Raw genomic sequence first — 16939 nt, forward strand, 5'->3', positions numbered from 1 at the left:
AAATTAGTATCGGAACTGGAAAAGGGGAAAACAAAAGCAAATCTGGGGCTGAAATTCCTGGGGGAGAGGACGATACTCCCGTTTGCGACAGATTTAGAAAACATTCTGTATAATTAGTTGATTTCGTGGAAATTAAAATCCGTTTTTAAAAGCTGAAAGTAATAGGATCACAAGAAGTTTAAAAGAGGTGGGGCAGCAAATCCCGCCTCTCCTCTTGTCGGGTATGTCATATTGCACATGATCGACAGGGTGAATTGAGAAGTTACAGAACGATACAAACTCTATTCGATCGTAACTTTAAACTACGTCAAGGCTCTTTTTGTATAACTACGAAAATACCGCGGCACACCAGGTTCCTTGTCGCGGCGCACCAGTGTGCCGCAGCACACCGGTTGCGAAGCCCTGAGTTAGGGTAATGTAAATTTAAGTTTGCAGTTTTCAAAAACCTGTGCTTGCTGCACAATTCGCGAAAAACTGCAAAATTTTGGGAGTTTTTTTTTAGTTTTTCCTTTTTAACTCCTGTACTATCCAACTGTTGATTCTAAATGTACATATCCGTTTTAAAGCACATTAAATTACGAACAGTTTAAGCTCAAGTGGTGCTCTGTACAACCAATAGTTTGGGAGATATCGTACTTCAAAAATTGGCCATTTTTGGCAAAAAATAAAAAAATTATGCTTTAATCGCATTGCATGCCAAATATGGACATGAATTCTCACTTTAATTGAAAAAAAACTGGATATACTGTCACAGAAAATTTAGTTGGCTTTCATTTAAGCCAAAAACAAAGCCAGTAGCTTCAATAGTTCTTTCACAATCACAAAACAGAAAAATAATCTGAAAATTCGATTTTCGAAGAAATAAGACAAAACACTTTTCAAGACAATATGGACGATCCTATTCTAAAAAAAAGGGGGAAAAGAATGATATAAGAATACTCTAATGTGTGCTTATATAAGTTATGTGTGATGGCAAAACAAAGCGGATATAAAAAAATTAAATGGGCCAATAGTTGGCAGCCCTATGCAAGTAACGTAATCATTCCTTCCCCTACGTATCTATGCTTTTAACATTGATAAATTTTCGGCCGTATTTCATTTCTCGACTGGATAGTTACCTACCGAATTTTATTTCGAATAGAGAATAATTTTGGTATCAGACGAATTTGTAATGAGATTCAATTCTCCTAAGGTGGACGAGCAGAGAAACAAAGAATAAATGGAAATGAAAGTTCATTCATTCTTTTTGCAAAAGCAAATGAAATTGCCCAAGTTCATCATATCAAGTGTAAAGCTTTAGCTGGAAAACTAGAATGAAAAATGTACCCCCTGTAACATAAAGGGCAATGTTTTTTAATATTTATACTTATTTAAAAATCATTCAAGCAGAAAGTATGGAAAATAGGAATGCACCTAGAAACATTAACCAAAATGCTTCCATTTTTTCACTTATCAGATTCTTGATTTCTACACAAAAATTGCCCACCTTTATTTACAAAAGATGTGAAAAACAGAATGAATTCAAAGTATTTTTATGTACACTGGGAGAAACTTCATGGTTTTGCGAATCAATAAATTTTTGCCTAGTTTGTGAGCATACTTGTGTAATGAATTAACTGGTTCTAATAAAACTAAAGGAGAGCCTGAAAGAACTAATCCATAATTGTAACTAATTAAACAATTCAGCTGTGTGCTTTTTCGGTGAGTTGAATTATGTTCATGTTAAACTTTACTGAAGAACTGGAATGACTCTGGGACGTTTTTAGTCTTTGGATACATCAGAATGACTGCGCGTCAGCGCAATATGATTACATTTGACTGCTCAACATCAGAGTGCTCCTGAGAAAACGCTTTTTCAAATCGTGTAATAAACGACACCTCAGTGACGAGTTGCTCCCTAGGTTTAGACTTGAGGGCATTGAAAAAAAAAAAAAAAACAAAAAAAAAAAAAAAAAAAAACAAGAGAAACTGATTGGAACATTATCCAAACCGCCATCGAAAAAAAGTACCTCTTAACATCGTGCGAGATGATGAAGAGGATGTGGATCTACTTTTTTTTTTGTTGCTGTTTTTGTCTCAAGCATTCAAACTATTTCCTTCTAGAAAAGTGCCAATGTCCAGTCAATTTGTATTCAGCTTTATATTTTTTTTCCAACGGAGGAAAAATGAAATAATTCTCAGATTTGTACTTTTTCTTCAAGCAGTTAGTGGACGTGATACCACATCTTCTCATGTCTGGCTAAGAAAAACAAAACTGTGCAGTGTTTTACAAACGAACTGGTATAAGGTTGATCAGGCCACCATAGCTTTCCTTCCTGAAGGGAGTTTTGAAGCTTTAGCCAAGCTGTAGAGATGGAGCTGGGTTGCTCTGTATGGAAATGAAGCATTCATCGATATCCTGCGACAGTATTCAGTTCCACCTGTTTCTCAAAGCAGCATGTAATGCAACTGTGAACCGTCTTTGTTAGCATTCAACCAAAAGATTAGCTTCATTCCATTCATATCACAGGTACTGACAAGTAAACAAATGGTTGGCAGAGGAATAGGATGCCTCAGAGCGGAGTTGGTAGAAGACCAGCATAAGTTTTGAGATTGGTTCATGTAGCCAATCACTACATTAAATGATCCAGCCTCACCCATTCTTTTCAGATTTCTCTCATTTTAGTGCAAGAAGGGATATATGGGAGCATGCTGTTGTTGTAGAACTGATCTTAGATGCTCAGCTTTGTGCAATCTGCCATTTGTAAGGACTGCCCACAACATCTGTGCTATTCTGAGCAACAAAAATGAAAAAAAGAAAAAAAATGGGAAAAAATCGGTCTATCACTACCTTTTTTTTTCAATTCGGGAGTACCGTCGTACTCATCAAATACACTATAAAAACCAAGATATTAATTGTATTGAAGATACGTTTTAATGATAAAACTAACATGAAAAAAACACTTTCACCCTTTCGAAATCATTCTGTTTTTTTTCCTTTTATCGATATATTTCTTATTCTACTGAGAAGTGTTTTGTACTGAAAGTCTTTTGTTCAAAAATATTATCTATTCAAAATCAAACTCGGTAGATAACTTTCTATTCGAAAAACGAAATACGGCCGAAAATTCATCAATGTGAAAGGCATAGGTAAGTAGGGGAAGGATTGTTTGCGTTACCTACATAGGGCTGTCAACTAGGGCTCGACCGATGGCATTTTTTGGCCAATGGGCCGATGCCGATTGTTGGCCAATTGTTCAAAGATGGCCGATTGTTTTCCTCCAAATGGCCGATTGCCGATGGCCGATGGCAAAAAAAAATCTAACAGAAATAAATTGATAAAATTGTCAGGGATTTAAAGGATCATTGATTCATTTCACTTTACTTCCTTTCTACGAATAAGGAATTGTAATACTCCCCCCCCCCCAAAAAAAAAAAAATCAGATTTCGACCTAAATTTTTATTTTACGATCATCCAATATAAACTTCACAAGTTTTTTCTGCGCATATGTACATGCATATGTACCTAAGAACATATAGATGACCGAAATATCCATTTTGAAAGCCTCCTTATTTAAAATTATCGCAAATTCTCTTGTGATGTTTTCATGCGCGTAAACTTACTTCACTCAAAAACGTTATGAAATAGTAAGTTGAAAACTCATACATAGGGAGTATAATCTAAAAGTTCGAGGACAAGTTGTATAAAAATTTACCGTGAATCTATCTACAAAATAGTCGCCTTGAACGACTATGCACTTCTGCCACCGTTCGTATAGCTTTTAGAAGGACTCCTGGAAGACATTTATCGCAACCTCCTGTAAGGGCTCTTTCGCTGCTGCTTTGACTTCATCGTGGGGAAGAAGGCGACTTTCATGTTGAGGATGCACGGTTCGATTGGTCAATACTCTGATATGACAAACCAATAACATCACGTTTCGTCGGACTTAGCTCCGTGTGACTTTTACCTGTTCCCAGCAGAAAAAACATTTGCATGGACGCCGCTTTCTTCCGTCAGGAGAAGATAAAGCTGCATCACAGAAGGTAGTGAAAAATGGCTTCCAGGAGTTTTTCCAAAAGTTATATGAACACTGGCAGAAGTACATAGTCCCTCAAGATGACCTTTTGTAGGTGGATGTGCTTCGGTAATATGTGAACTATTCTGGGTAAGGTTTTATACAGCTTATCCCTAGAACTTTTGGATCGTACTACATACAATCTGTATAGGGTGTAGTTATGCTTCTCCTTTTTTGACTGCTGTATGATGGAAGACGAAGAACAACAGCAAAAAAAAAAAAAAAAAAAAAATGGAGGAAAAACAAAGAGACTGTTTAATAACCAATTGATTTTTTTTTTAAATTGAACATATAACTAAGATTTCAGTAATATTGTAATAATGTTTCGATTTAGGTAAACTAAACATAGTTAAAAAGCATTAAATTATGTTGTTTAATCATTTTAAAAAAAAATATGAAACCGTCAACAAATTACGCTATTAAAGTGGAAAGATTTCACGTAGACATTTTTTAGTCATCAAGTTAAACAAAAAAGGTAACAGATAAATTACAATATTAAATCATAATAGGAATATTTTTATACTTATTTAAAATTTATGAATAGAAAAGTTGGCATTTTTCATAAAATGTATAACAGTGGCGTAAATTTTGCGGAAAAAAGAAATAGCCATGAAATGAGTGAGATTCTTAAAACGCAGCTACAATAAACAAACTCAATATTTACCCCAAGTTAATAACTGAATACATATACATACTACTTGATTTGATGCTAGCACGCGTAATATTGAACAATTTGATTGATTAATCTTTTATGGAGCACTACAAACACGTTCAAATTAAATTTTTCAATTTAACAATAATTTTCTGAAATTTAAAAAATTGCATAGTAGAAAATCCTTGAAACTTTTCTATAACATATTATTAAACATATGATGAAAACAAAAATAACTTATTCATTGATTTTATATAAATACATAAAAATAGTTACAACAGAAAAAAAAATCGATCGCTATTAATGATGCAAAAAAGGTTGCGCATTACAAAATATAAGTGAAACAAGTATAAAAAATACGCAAAATGACATTTCTTGACCAAAATAAATAATCGCTAAATATTTAAGAAATGCTTGAAACGACGAGGGCGGATTAGGGGGTCACCCTCTAATTTTGGAGTAACTCACAATGTTAAACTTCTGCCCCAACTTCGGCTTAATTTTTTTAGTACAGAAGCGCTACCACAAACGCCTCGGAAGAGTTTCTGAATCTACTTCAGCACTTCCGAAGAAAAATTCAAAATCTCTTTGTTTTCCGAATTATGTCACAATTCAGAACGTCTTTAATCGATTTCTAATTAATGCTCTAAACTCTTCCTAAACAATAGATAAAACTTGAAAAAAAATCTCTAATTTTATGAATGGTGTTAGTTTTAAACAACTCAGAAGTACAACTTTAGTTTAATTTCAGAAATTGAGGGAGTGGGAGGAGGAGCACGCAAGTGTTCTCGGAAATACAAAAAATATTCACAAAAAATAGAGTTCAAAATAATAATAAACATTGAGCAGAAAAACCCTTTTAAAAACTTGCACCCGAGTTCGTTTTGACGTGCAGTGGCGGATTTAAAATGTAGCAAATGTTGCAATTGCGCGAGGTCCCCATAACCATAAAGGCACCGTAGGAGTTACAACAATGCTTTTGATAAATGTTTTACAACTTCTGTGATAGAGAAATACGGCCCCAAAATGTATTTCGACGGGGCCCCAATCTTGTAGCTCCTCCGAAGCGATACAGAAAAGACTGCATTACTGTGATTCATATTACAAACATCGAAAAATTAAAAATTACCGTCGGTTCAACGGGAATCGAACAAAATGAAACAAAACCGGTTTCGGCATCTCATATTTGTTTCCACGGTCTCCAATTCGGTAATATATCACCAAATGATCGTCAGTCTGAGACGTTATATTAGTTTTGCATTGAAATAAGTAATTAATAGCCACAAAAAATCAGTTAATAGGCTTTTTAGAACATCCCATCGAAAACAAAAAGGGAAGGTCAAAACTGGAACGTGCGCACTTCCCACAGGCGAAAATTTAGCCTTCTACAGCTTACCATTTTTTAGTCATGAATTATGAGAGATACATACGTGCATCCAGCCGCAAGAAACAACGCAATAATTAACGTGTTTGGTACCAGAATGCAGTATTAAAAACTCTTTCAGGAGTGACTAAAATATAAATTCATACTGAAATTTAAGTAAACAATTTTGTTTGAAAACAACAACTCCCTTTACTTTGTATTAAAAAGTAAAACAAAGGTCTTTTTTTTTCAAAAACATCGGCCAATTCCATCGGCTTTTCGATGTTTTTAAGGCCGATGGGCCGATGTTTCCTGCAAGTTAGCATCGACCGCCGATGCCGATGGCTAAATTGTTGAACCATCGGCGCCGATGCATCGGCCAGGCATCGGTCGAGTCCTACTGTCAACTATTGGCCTATTTAATTTTTTTTATATCCACCCTGTTTTGTCAGCACACATAACTTATAGAAGCACACATTAGAGTCTTATTATATTATTCTTTGTCCCCTTTTTTTTAAAATAGGATCGTCCATATTGTCTTGAAAAGTGTTTTGTCTCATTTTTTCGAAAATCGAATTTTCCGATTATTTGTCTGTTTTGTGATTGTAAAAAAAAACTATTGAAGCTACAAACTTCGTTTTTGGCTTAAATGAAAGCCAATTAAATTTTCTGTGACAGTATATCAAGTTTTTTTTCCAATTAGAGTGCGAATTCGTGCCCATGTTTGGCATAGAATGTGATCAAAGCATTATTTTTTTATTTTCGCCAAAAATGGCCAATTTTCGAAGTACGATATCTCCTAAACTATTGGTCGTACAGAGCACCACTTGAGCTTAAATTGTTCAGAATTTGATGTGTTTTAAATCGGATAGCCACATTTAACATCAAAAGTTGGATAGTTTAGGAGTTATAAAGGAAAAACTAAAAAAAGTCCGAAATTTTTGCAGTTTTTCGCGAATTACGCAGCAAGCACAGGTTTTTGAAAACTGCCAACTTAGATTTACACTACCCTAATTGACCCAAACAACATATTAAAAAATCAGAGCTACATCGCATTTTGCAATTTTAATGTCTAATATGACTGGACTACTAGAGCAGTTTTTGGTTCTGAAGTAAATTATCTGTCTTAAAATCAGCATATTTTTTCATTGAAGCTTTATATACATAACTGTTCAGTATGAAATAAATTATATTTAATCAAGAATTTCTTCTTTTTAGCAATTATGATAGCTTATTGCATTCACTTGACAGTTGAACCGCATCCTATCTTTTTTAAGATCCATCAGAATCCTTGTCCATTTTCCTCAGGATCAACTTTATTTACAACCGACTCTCTCAACTTTATACAATCCTCTTTAGACAAAAACAGCATTCAGCCAGTGGCGCCGACTCCATAGGGCTTGAGGGGGCCCGAGCCCCCTCAAAAATTTTTTTGAGGGGGCAGAGCCCTCCCCCCCAACAATTTAAGAAAATTATTAGCTATTTAATGCTTTCTAAACTCAAATTTGTCTTAGTATTTTTTATTTTCCTTGTTTGAAGATAGTTACCTTGTAAAATACATTCCGTAATGAGTTAAAACAAATAATTATTATGGTAAAAAGCAGGTTAACTGAAAACGAGTGGTGTAGATAATAATAGTGTTATGGTGCTGCGAGCCCTTAGAATTTGACCCAGTGTGCGAACCTGTGGATAAAGTCTGTCCAATCAACAATGGGGCAGAAGCGATTGAACAACTTGGCTGTTCTTCATAACCACTGAGATATTTTGGATGAATTGAATATTCTACCAGTCATTGACTTCAAATTCAGTCATCTAGTCAGGCGGTCAACATTTGCACCTTTCTAATGATAGCCCTAATATTGGTGTTTAGAGCAATTTTTAAAATTTCTATAAAATAGAGAATTAACTTCATTTAGAATGTTTTATTTAAAATTTCGAAATATTAGTACTATTTTATTACCACATTACTATAGTATTGCATTAGTTATTTTCAAATACGTAAATATTTTTAGGGTATAAGACCCTATAAAAACTGGCTATTTACATACTATATCAACTTTATTAACTAATATTAAACAAATTAACTTTGGGATATTATTTTTATTTAATGAACTCTGTGCCTCATTCAAAGCAAGTTTAAATTAGCTATTTCACTTATTAATCAAAGTGCGACAGCAATATTTTATGATTTATTTTTAATGATAGTTTAAGTTTTATTTAAATATAATTTCAATCTTTTCATAGATATATATTCACTGTTCTGTAATAGTCTAAAAACAAAATTATTATACTATAAATTAAATTAACTTTTTACAAAAATACCGTACAAGTATTTTTTTTTCTTTTCCATTTTTCAAAGCAAAAACATGTGTTGAGTTAGCGAGAGTAGAGTTTTCAGGATTCTAATGTTGATAATATACAGGGACGTAACTAGGTCATTTTCGAATAGGGGCAAGACCTCGTTTCGGCGCCCCCCTCCCCCATAAAATAACAAACAAAGTAAAAAAAAATCCCCGAGAAACTTCATAACGTCAACACCAGGGCCCCTCATGTACATTACAAAGAAAATACACCGCTCCCTATATATATATATATATATATATATATATATATATATATATATATATATATAATAATAATAATAATAAAAGTGAAAAATATTGAAAAGACCACACCAAGAGCCCATAGATGCGCAATGCAGCAAAACTAAAAAGCCAAGTACATATAAAATTAAGCAATCAGAATTTCAAATATTAAACAAATAATAAATGATGATAAAAAGGAAAAATGCAGACAGCTATTAAGTAGGAATAGATAAAGTGTGAATCCAGAGCTCATCAGCCGTGGAGGATTCATTAATTATGGTCAAAAGACCAAAATTTTAACTATGAACTAGAAGAGAATGTTTAAGCTCCAGTACATGCAATATAGAGTAACAATGGGCAAAAGCACCACTTGCTAAACTAAAAACAATAAACTAGAGCTCAAACCTAAAACTAAAAGCAGGGGGTTTCGCCTCAGCTAATTAGGAAAACAAGTTCCGATAATTAGCCTTCCACCGGACAGTACCTGCCTATAACAAAATTGTCTTACCTTGAAATCCACGTAAACACAGCCCAATCCATTGTTCAACCTGATAAAAATACATTCCAGTTCCTGGATATGTTTTTATGTTTTTAATGTTATGTTGACAACTGGAATGTATTTTTATCAGGTTGAACAATGGATTGAGCTGTGTTTACGTGGATTTCAAGGTAAGACAATTTTGTTATAGGCAGGTACTGTCCCGTGGAAGGCTAATTATCAGAACTTGTTTTCCTAATTAGTTGAGGCGAAACCCCCTGCTTTTAGTTTTAGGTTTGAGCTCTAGTTTATTGTTTTTAGCTTAGCAAGTGGTGCTTTTGCCCATTGTTACTCTATATTGCATGTACTGGAGCTTAAACATTCTCTTCTAGTTCATAGTTAAAATTTTGGTCTTTTGACCATAATTAACGAATCCTCCACGGCTGATGAGCTCTGGATTCACACTTTATCTAATCCTACTTAATAGCTGTCTGCATTTTTCTTTTTTATCATCATTTATTATTTGTTTAATATTTGAAATTCTGATTGCTTAATTTTATATATATATATATATATATATATATATATATATATAATTATTATTATTATAATTGTAATACAAGTGAAGAATATTGAAAAGACCAAACCAAAAGCCCATAGATGCGCAACGCAGCAAAACTAAAAAGCCAAGCAAATATATAAAATATACAAGCCAAATAACAAGTTTTAAACAATTTGTAAGAATAATAATGATTAGAAAAAGAAAAATACAAGCAGCAATTAATAGAAAAAGTTGAAAGGATGAATCAAGAGCTCATCAGCCGTGGAAAATTCAATAAGTATGGTCAAAAAACAAAAAAATTACAAACACCAAAACACATTACATTACCAAAATACAAACTAAAAAGAGGGTGTCTAATACTCTACTCTGCTGACCATTCGAAAACATCTTAATACATTTCTATTACTTATGATACTGAACACGTAATTATTATGATACGATTGGGTAGGGCTGGGCCCATAACCCTTATGATAACTTACGATGTTTAAACGAAAAGCCGAAAGGCTAAATTCCGTAAGTCAGTCAACAATGTTACATGCTTATACAAGCAGAGATAATACCACACAGTAGAAGATGCAGAATCAAATGTTAATGTGAAGAAATGAACATTGGAAACTTGTTTAAAATCTTACCAAAAATTTATTGGTCCATAGAAACTAAAATAAATAAACTATCAAAATAAGTTTATAAGAATAAACCCTGGCCATAAGTGGAGGCGGAGTTCGCAACTCTCCAACACCTACCGGACCTAACTCACAAGAGGCTGACGAACACAAAAGAAGAGAGAGAGGGAACGATTGGAATCGTTCACTATTTATACTTGCCTCATTTGCATATGATTGGGCATCAAAGGATGCCAACCTAAAACTGAAACTTTACACATGCCGAAAGAGTTGAGAAGTTAATCTAATTTGAATAAAGTAAATTTTATATTACATTACATTAGGAATGAGAACGCAGATAAATATCATTTACTGATGTCTATCATGCCAGCTTTTGCGCATGTGTGATAGCTTCTAAATTAAGCATAGAAACATTGAAATGAATTAAACTTGCGCATATAGATTTCCCCCTCCCCCTTTTTCAGATAGGCTGGTCGCGACTGGTAATTTTCTAATTTCATGCCAACCGTGGACAGACAGTATTATTATTTTGACATTTCCATCCACAACAATGTTGGCAAAAGAAATTAGATCTTAACTCCTGTAGAGTATTTTTGTTCAATAACTTAGTCATATATCTTGTTTAACATATTGACTTTTGAAAATATCAGTTGAATTGGGAAAAATATTATTTTTATTTTGGTCATATTCTTGAAGGAATAAAAGTTTTCTCAAACTTGCAACATTTTTGGCCAATAATGTACTAATTGTTTTGTTTGTAAACTTCTTTTGGTTCATCATATCTATACTAGTTAAGGAGTACAAGGAAGAACTTTTTATTGCAAATATCACGTGGGATTGCTGTTTGATTATGAGGCACAATACCATAAAAAACTCATGGACCATGCAAAAAAATTTCCCTTTTGCAGGTACAGTATAACTTTGATTAGACGATACCTGATTTAACAAGGTCCTCAATTAAATGATACGTTTCATTGGTCCAGATTTGGCTGTATTAAATGTCTATGGTCCTTGATTTAACGATAACTTTTCCCGGTCCTTTAACAATTGTTAAATCGAGGTCATACTGTACATCTGCAAAGTTAAAATCAATTTTTGAACTTATAAAAGTTTTCATTTAAGTTATATTTATATTGTGTCCTATATTTGGAAGAAACTGGTGCATCACTTTGATCACTTTCAGGGAATTAATGTCTTTCCAGCAAATAAAAAAATTATAAAATAATATTTTTTGAAAAAGTTGAATATTTTGTACTTTAATATTACATTTTTTTTGCATTTTTAAAGTGCAGGAATAAAGTATATTTTTAATTTTTCATGTAGGTAGGTACATTGCATATTAGCTATGTATAGCAAACAATTTTGATAGATTACCATTATTCAGATTTGCATCATTTTTAGTTTTTATAATAACTTATAAATAACTATATATTTCAGGTAAAGGAAAAAAACTTGGAATACCTTACAGAAAAAGATCTTGAATTAGGAATTTACTTGAATGTTTTTGGCCATCAACTTTATTTATATGATTGTGATGACTTCACCAAACAATATTATTATTCCAAATATAAAAAAAGTGAGTTTTATTTTTAGTTATATTAAAACAGTGCAGTTACTTGTTCAATTATTTTAAGTGACATACTATTAAATCCATTGTTTTAATTAAGTTGTCATTTTTCAGGTTTGATGCCTTTGCCAAAACCTGCATTACCAAGGAATAAAATAATATAAAGGTCTTTTCCTTGCAATCAATTTTAGGCACAAAACATTTTTCAAGGTCACTCATGAATGTGTAAAGAGATAAATTTGCATCTAAAACACACCTTAAAAGTCATTAACTATTCAAAAATAAAGTAATTAAAGCATTGAAAACTATAGCAAACAAGAGGTTTTAGTACTGTCAATATTTTTTACACAAATTTTATACCACAATTCAGTTTGCTAATCTTTTAAGAAAAGGAAAACTTTTTGGGCTTGAAACTTTTTATCGTATTTTTGATAATTTAAATATATTTTGTTAAATGTGTTGAGATTCTAGTGAACTTACAAAGTTTGTACTTGTCATAGGTAGTTTTGTATTGTCGGTTGAAAGAGTACTAAAAATTCACCTAGGCTATGTTTTTACCCAGAACAGGATCCGAGCAATCTCTGATCCAGTACCACCAGAGGTATTGATTTGGAATGGGAACTTGGAGGACTTAGTGACAACAAACATATTTAACTTTCCCCAGGCACCATTAGCAAACACAGAGGACCATCCACTGTTTGACTTCGAACCCCATACCCTCCAATTACGAATCTGACGGCTTACTGATCAGCCTACTACGGCACCTACGTCCACTGCAGTTAGTGAGATTTTGGCATTTACGCAAGAAGGCCTATAAACGTTCATCTACTGTGCACTGAATAATTACAGCTGACTTTATCTCATTGGGCAGGGGGGGGGGGGGTGAAAATATTCACATTACTTTGTTTCACTCTAAGTTGGCACTGAAGGAAAAGGTAGGCGAGCAGAATTGCAGCCGTTGTCAAGGAAACGAGGTTACTCTGCATAGGGCGCGTGCCAGTCAGCGGCCCGACTTGCCGAATTTGGTGAGGGAAAACAAATAATTTAAAATATCAAGAACAAAACAACTATCCTTAAATTTTTCAAAGAAATTAGATTTGTCCCAAATATATTTTATCATATTTTTATCACAAATGCAAGCCTGTGAATGGGATTTCATTTTGCAGTGGCGGAGAGCTATCAGTCACCAAAGTAATTAACAAATAATTCTGAACGATTAAAAAATTAGCAGGAAAACAAATAAAACTTGGAATAATTAAAAGAAGAGAATATGCACTGAAAGAAGCATACTCTGTCTCTGGTGATTTCTTCGTTTGCTGATAAAAAGCATGTGCCCTCTCGTCAAAATACTAACCATCCAGTATATACACTGGTATAAGAAATTAAGAGAATTTCCAGATTCGGTCAATTATCTCCAGAACTACTGGATCGATTTTTATGAGATTTGGTATGTACATACATTAAAACAATACAAAACAAATAACCATCCAAAATTTGAAATATGCACGCATAATCACAAATGACATTCGTTAGAGTCGGATGGTATGAAACAGCGGTTGGGGGGGGGGGGGGGGGGTTAAAAAATGGGTTAGTAGGAGGTATGGTCCCCTCTAAGACATATAGGCCTTTCAGTGTGACTTCATACTTAAAATGAAGCAGTTATGGGAGCCTGAGGCAATCATTTCCACTCGTTCAACAACGCTGTTCTCAGGCTATGGAGGGTCCCCGGAAGGGTGTTGAGAGTTGTTATTGATCTCCTGAGAGAGTCCCAGACATGTTCTATAGGATTGGAGTCTAGAGATCTGCTTGGCCAATCCATTCAGTGAATATCCTCGTCTTCAGAAAATTCGTTGACCAGAAGAACACGGCCTTATGTTAACATCCATTAAAATTAACTCAGTGCTAACAGTGCCCTTCAAGAGGTGAGCATATTGCTGCAAGACCACATCCCTATACCTCGCAACTGTCAGAGTCTTGGTCAAAGGCATGGAGGGGTGCACAACCATCTAACTTGATGCCTGCCCAGACCGTCAAACCACCAACGCCATAATGGTCGATTTCGCGGATATTGGAGGGTAGGTAGCGGGTTCCTGCTTCTATCCATATGAACGTAGGACAATAATAGTCGGTTAAGCTAAACCAGTACCCACTACTTACCCTCCAATCGACCATTATGGAGGAGGAGGTTTGACGGTCTGGGCAGATATCATGTTGGATGGCTGCACACCCCTACATGCCTTTGACCGAGGCGCTGTGACAGTTGCGAGGTATAGGAATGTGGTCTTGCAGCAATATGCTCACCTCTTGAGGTGAGCTGTTAGCACTGAGTTAATTTTAATGGATGCTAACACAAGGCCACATGGTGTTCTTCTGGTCGACGAATTTTCTGAAGGGGAGGATATTAACTGAATGGATTGGCCAAGCAGATCTCTAGACTCCAATCCTATGGAACATGTCTGGGACTCTCTTGGGAGAGCAATAGCAACTCTCAACACCCTTCCGGGGGCCCTCCATAGCCTGAGTGAGTATGAAGTCACACTGCAAGGCCTATATGTCTGTTAGAGAGGACCATAACCAAGACTAACCCATTTTTTTGCTCACTTTTGCAACCGCTGTTTCATACCATCCGATTCTAACGAGTGTTATTTATGATCATGCGTGCGCATTTGACAATTTGGATGGTTATTTGTTTTGTATTGTTTCAATTGATGTACATACCAAATTTCATTAAAATTGATCTAGTAGTTCTAGAGATAATTGACCAAATCTGAAAATTCTCTTAATTTCTTACACCAGTGTATATCATCTATTTCAAAGGAAAAAAGTAAAACGACCGAAATGGATATAGGTAAGGAGAATGTTAGTACAACAGCTGTGAAATTCACCCATGGTGATAATGGGTACCAAAGGCATCGAAGAAAACACGTTTTTTTCAGAAGTATAACAAATGAAAAACTATCAGGCATGTTCTCCAAAGTGCATCTTCGTTTTTCTACTGCAGATTAAAGTTCATCAACAAGCCTTTAGCCAAAAAATAAATGTAAATTTTCAATCCTTGCCTGCAATTTTATTAGTTTGTTAAGAAGTGGATCTTTTACCCTGCCTCTGACATGGAAATGGTATTCCATGTGTGCCTTCTCTTATCCATATCTTATGTATATATAAATCTATAGCTTCTTTACAACTTGTGCTTTCAGAAAAAATGACTAAATTAAACTAAAATTGCCATTTAAAAATAAAACTTAGCTTTCGGGACAAAATTGATTGCATATTGCATTGTCATGAAGAGATTTTCTTTTCATTATCTTGCTTCCAATCATAACTTTGAGTGTTGAAACATGCATATTTTTCTTATTGGGAATGTTTGGTTTAAAATGACTAGAACCGCACTTTTCTTCGTTTGTGGTGTCATTTTCTTGGAATTTTCAAAAACTGAAGGAATATGTACTTAAATTGTCCTTTTTGATCCTGGAAAGTTATTTTGTCCTTTTGAGTGCATTTTGAAAAGTGCTTATTATTTTTAAAAAAATTCTGCTATTTTATTCTTTTTAGCACAAATGTATTTCAGAAATAGAATAATTTTACCATCACAAAACTTCACCTTATTTTTTCATATAAATGCTCGGTACTAAAAGGGAAAAAAATCTATTTTTGTGTCTAAAACTTTAAGCAGTTGGCACTACAATTTAATCCTTGTTCCTCTCTAGGATTTATGCTTGCTAATTTCATGTTTGCTTCAGTGAAGCCTTGATTCAAAATTTTCATTACAATTGGTTTTTAACATTACTGTAGCAAGGCAACAAAATTTGTAACAATGGGTTTTATATTTAAACATTTAATGGGGGAAATTACATGAAATTTGCTTTTTTCCATCCTATCGAAATAATTATTTTATTTCAGAATTTTAATTTTTCAGCGTTAAGTTGTACCTTAAGATTAAGTATATCATTTAGTGAAATCCAGAAGTCCCTAAGTGATCTAGTTGCTGAAATATAAGCAAAACCAAGCCTCAGATTATTCCATGACAAACAGGCCAAGTATAATAAAAGAGCTTAAAAAATGCAGCTTAGGCTACTTTGTGCAGAGGTTAAGAAAATCGGGAATGGTTGGATATTCAATTCGAAAACTTTCAGCTCTGAAAATGCAATTTTATGCTATCTTTGGCACCGCAATTTCATGTGTATTCTCAGACAGTTGTAAGCCTTAGGGGAGGGAGGGGCGCTAAGGCTCTTTACTGAAATATTTTTAATTGAAATCAATTTTGATTGTATCTTTGTCGATTTACTAGATTAGGGAAGGTTCGACTTCTTTCTTAGAAATTTGTTAAGCACCAAAGTCTCAAAAACGCAATTGTAGGCTATCATTGGTGACGTTAAAGGGTTCCCTAACATCTAATGGCATCAAAAATGTTGTGAAGCAAGGCGGCTCTCTAATGGAAACTTTTTTCCATAATTGATGAACGACTTTAGGCTTTGTTTGATATTGATAATGTTAGGAGCAAAAGGGGACAGAGGGAGGCTTCCCTCCCAAAATCTTTCTTCCAGCTGAACTTCATTTTAGGCTATCTTTGAGAAGGAAGGCTTAGCGAGCTCTCCCATCCACGCACATTTCTATGGGTGAAATTTCGGGCTTTCTTTGGGAACGTTAGGAAAAGTTCTGAGGAGCTTGGATTTCCTTCCTAGGAAATTTTTCAAAAAAGTTTCCAAAACGCAGTTTCCATCTTTGGAGACTTAGAAAAGGAGAGGGTGTGATTAAGGTATCTTTCTCGGAAAAATCAAAGGTTTCATGTACCATTCCCCCCCCCTATCTTTCTTATCCTTGTCACCATTTTCTTGAAGTTAAAAAAAAAGGTTATGTTTCACTAGGAGGTTTTCAACAAACTCTCTTAAAATACAGTGACAACTCTTTCTTATGATAAAGGTTGAAAAACTTAATTGTTTTCTTCCTCCTGGAGTTAGCTTCTACAGTCTAAAAAAAACATTGGTCCCATGACTGTCCAATGCTGCCCCTTCAGAAACTAAACAAGGAATTGTACTGATATGCTATCAAGGAAG

The 16939-nt window shown here is 34.3% G+C and overlaps 1 protein-coding gene across 2 annotated transcripts in view; it reads left to right on the forward strand.

Annotated features, from left to right (window-relative positions):
* Window positions 1-12223, forward strand: part of LOC129216974 (EF-hand domain-containing family member C2-like) — a 42704-nt gene extending 30481 nt beyond the window's left edge. For both annotated transcript variants that reach the window (XM_054851198.1, XM_054851199.1), the window contains 2 exons: window positions 11756-11894; window positions 12000-12223. In XM_054851198.1, the coding sequence (XP_054707173.1) occupies window positions 11756-11894; window positions 12000-12049 (189 nt within the window). In that variant the 3' untranslated portion in view covers window positions 12050-12223. The remainder of the gene's footprint in view (window positions 1-11755; window positions 11895-11999) is intronic.
* The last annotated feature ends 4716 nt before the right edge of the window (window positions 12224-16939 follow it).

This window comes from Uloborus diversus, chromosome 2 (assembly GCF_026930045.1).
Source record: "Uloborus diversus isolate 005 chromosome 2, Udiv.v.3.1, whole genome shotgun sequence".
Classification (NCBI taxonomy): domain Eukaryota; kingdom Metazoa; phylum Arthropoda; class Arachnida; order Araneae; family Uloboridae; genus Uloborus; species Uloborus diversus.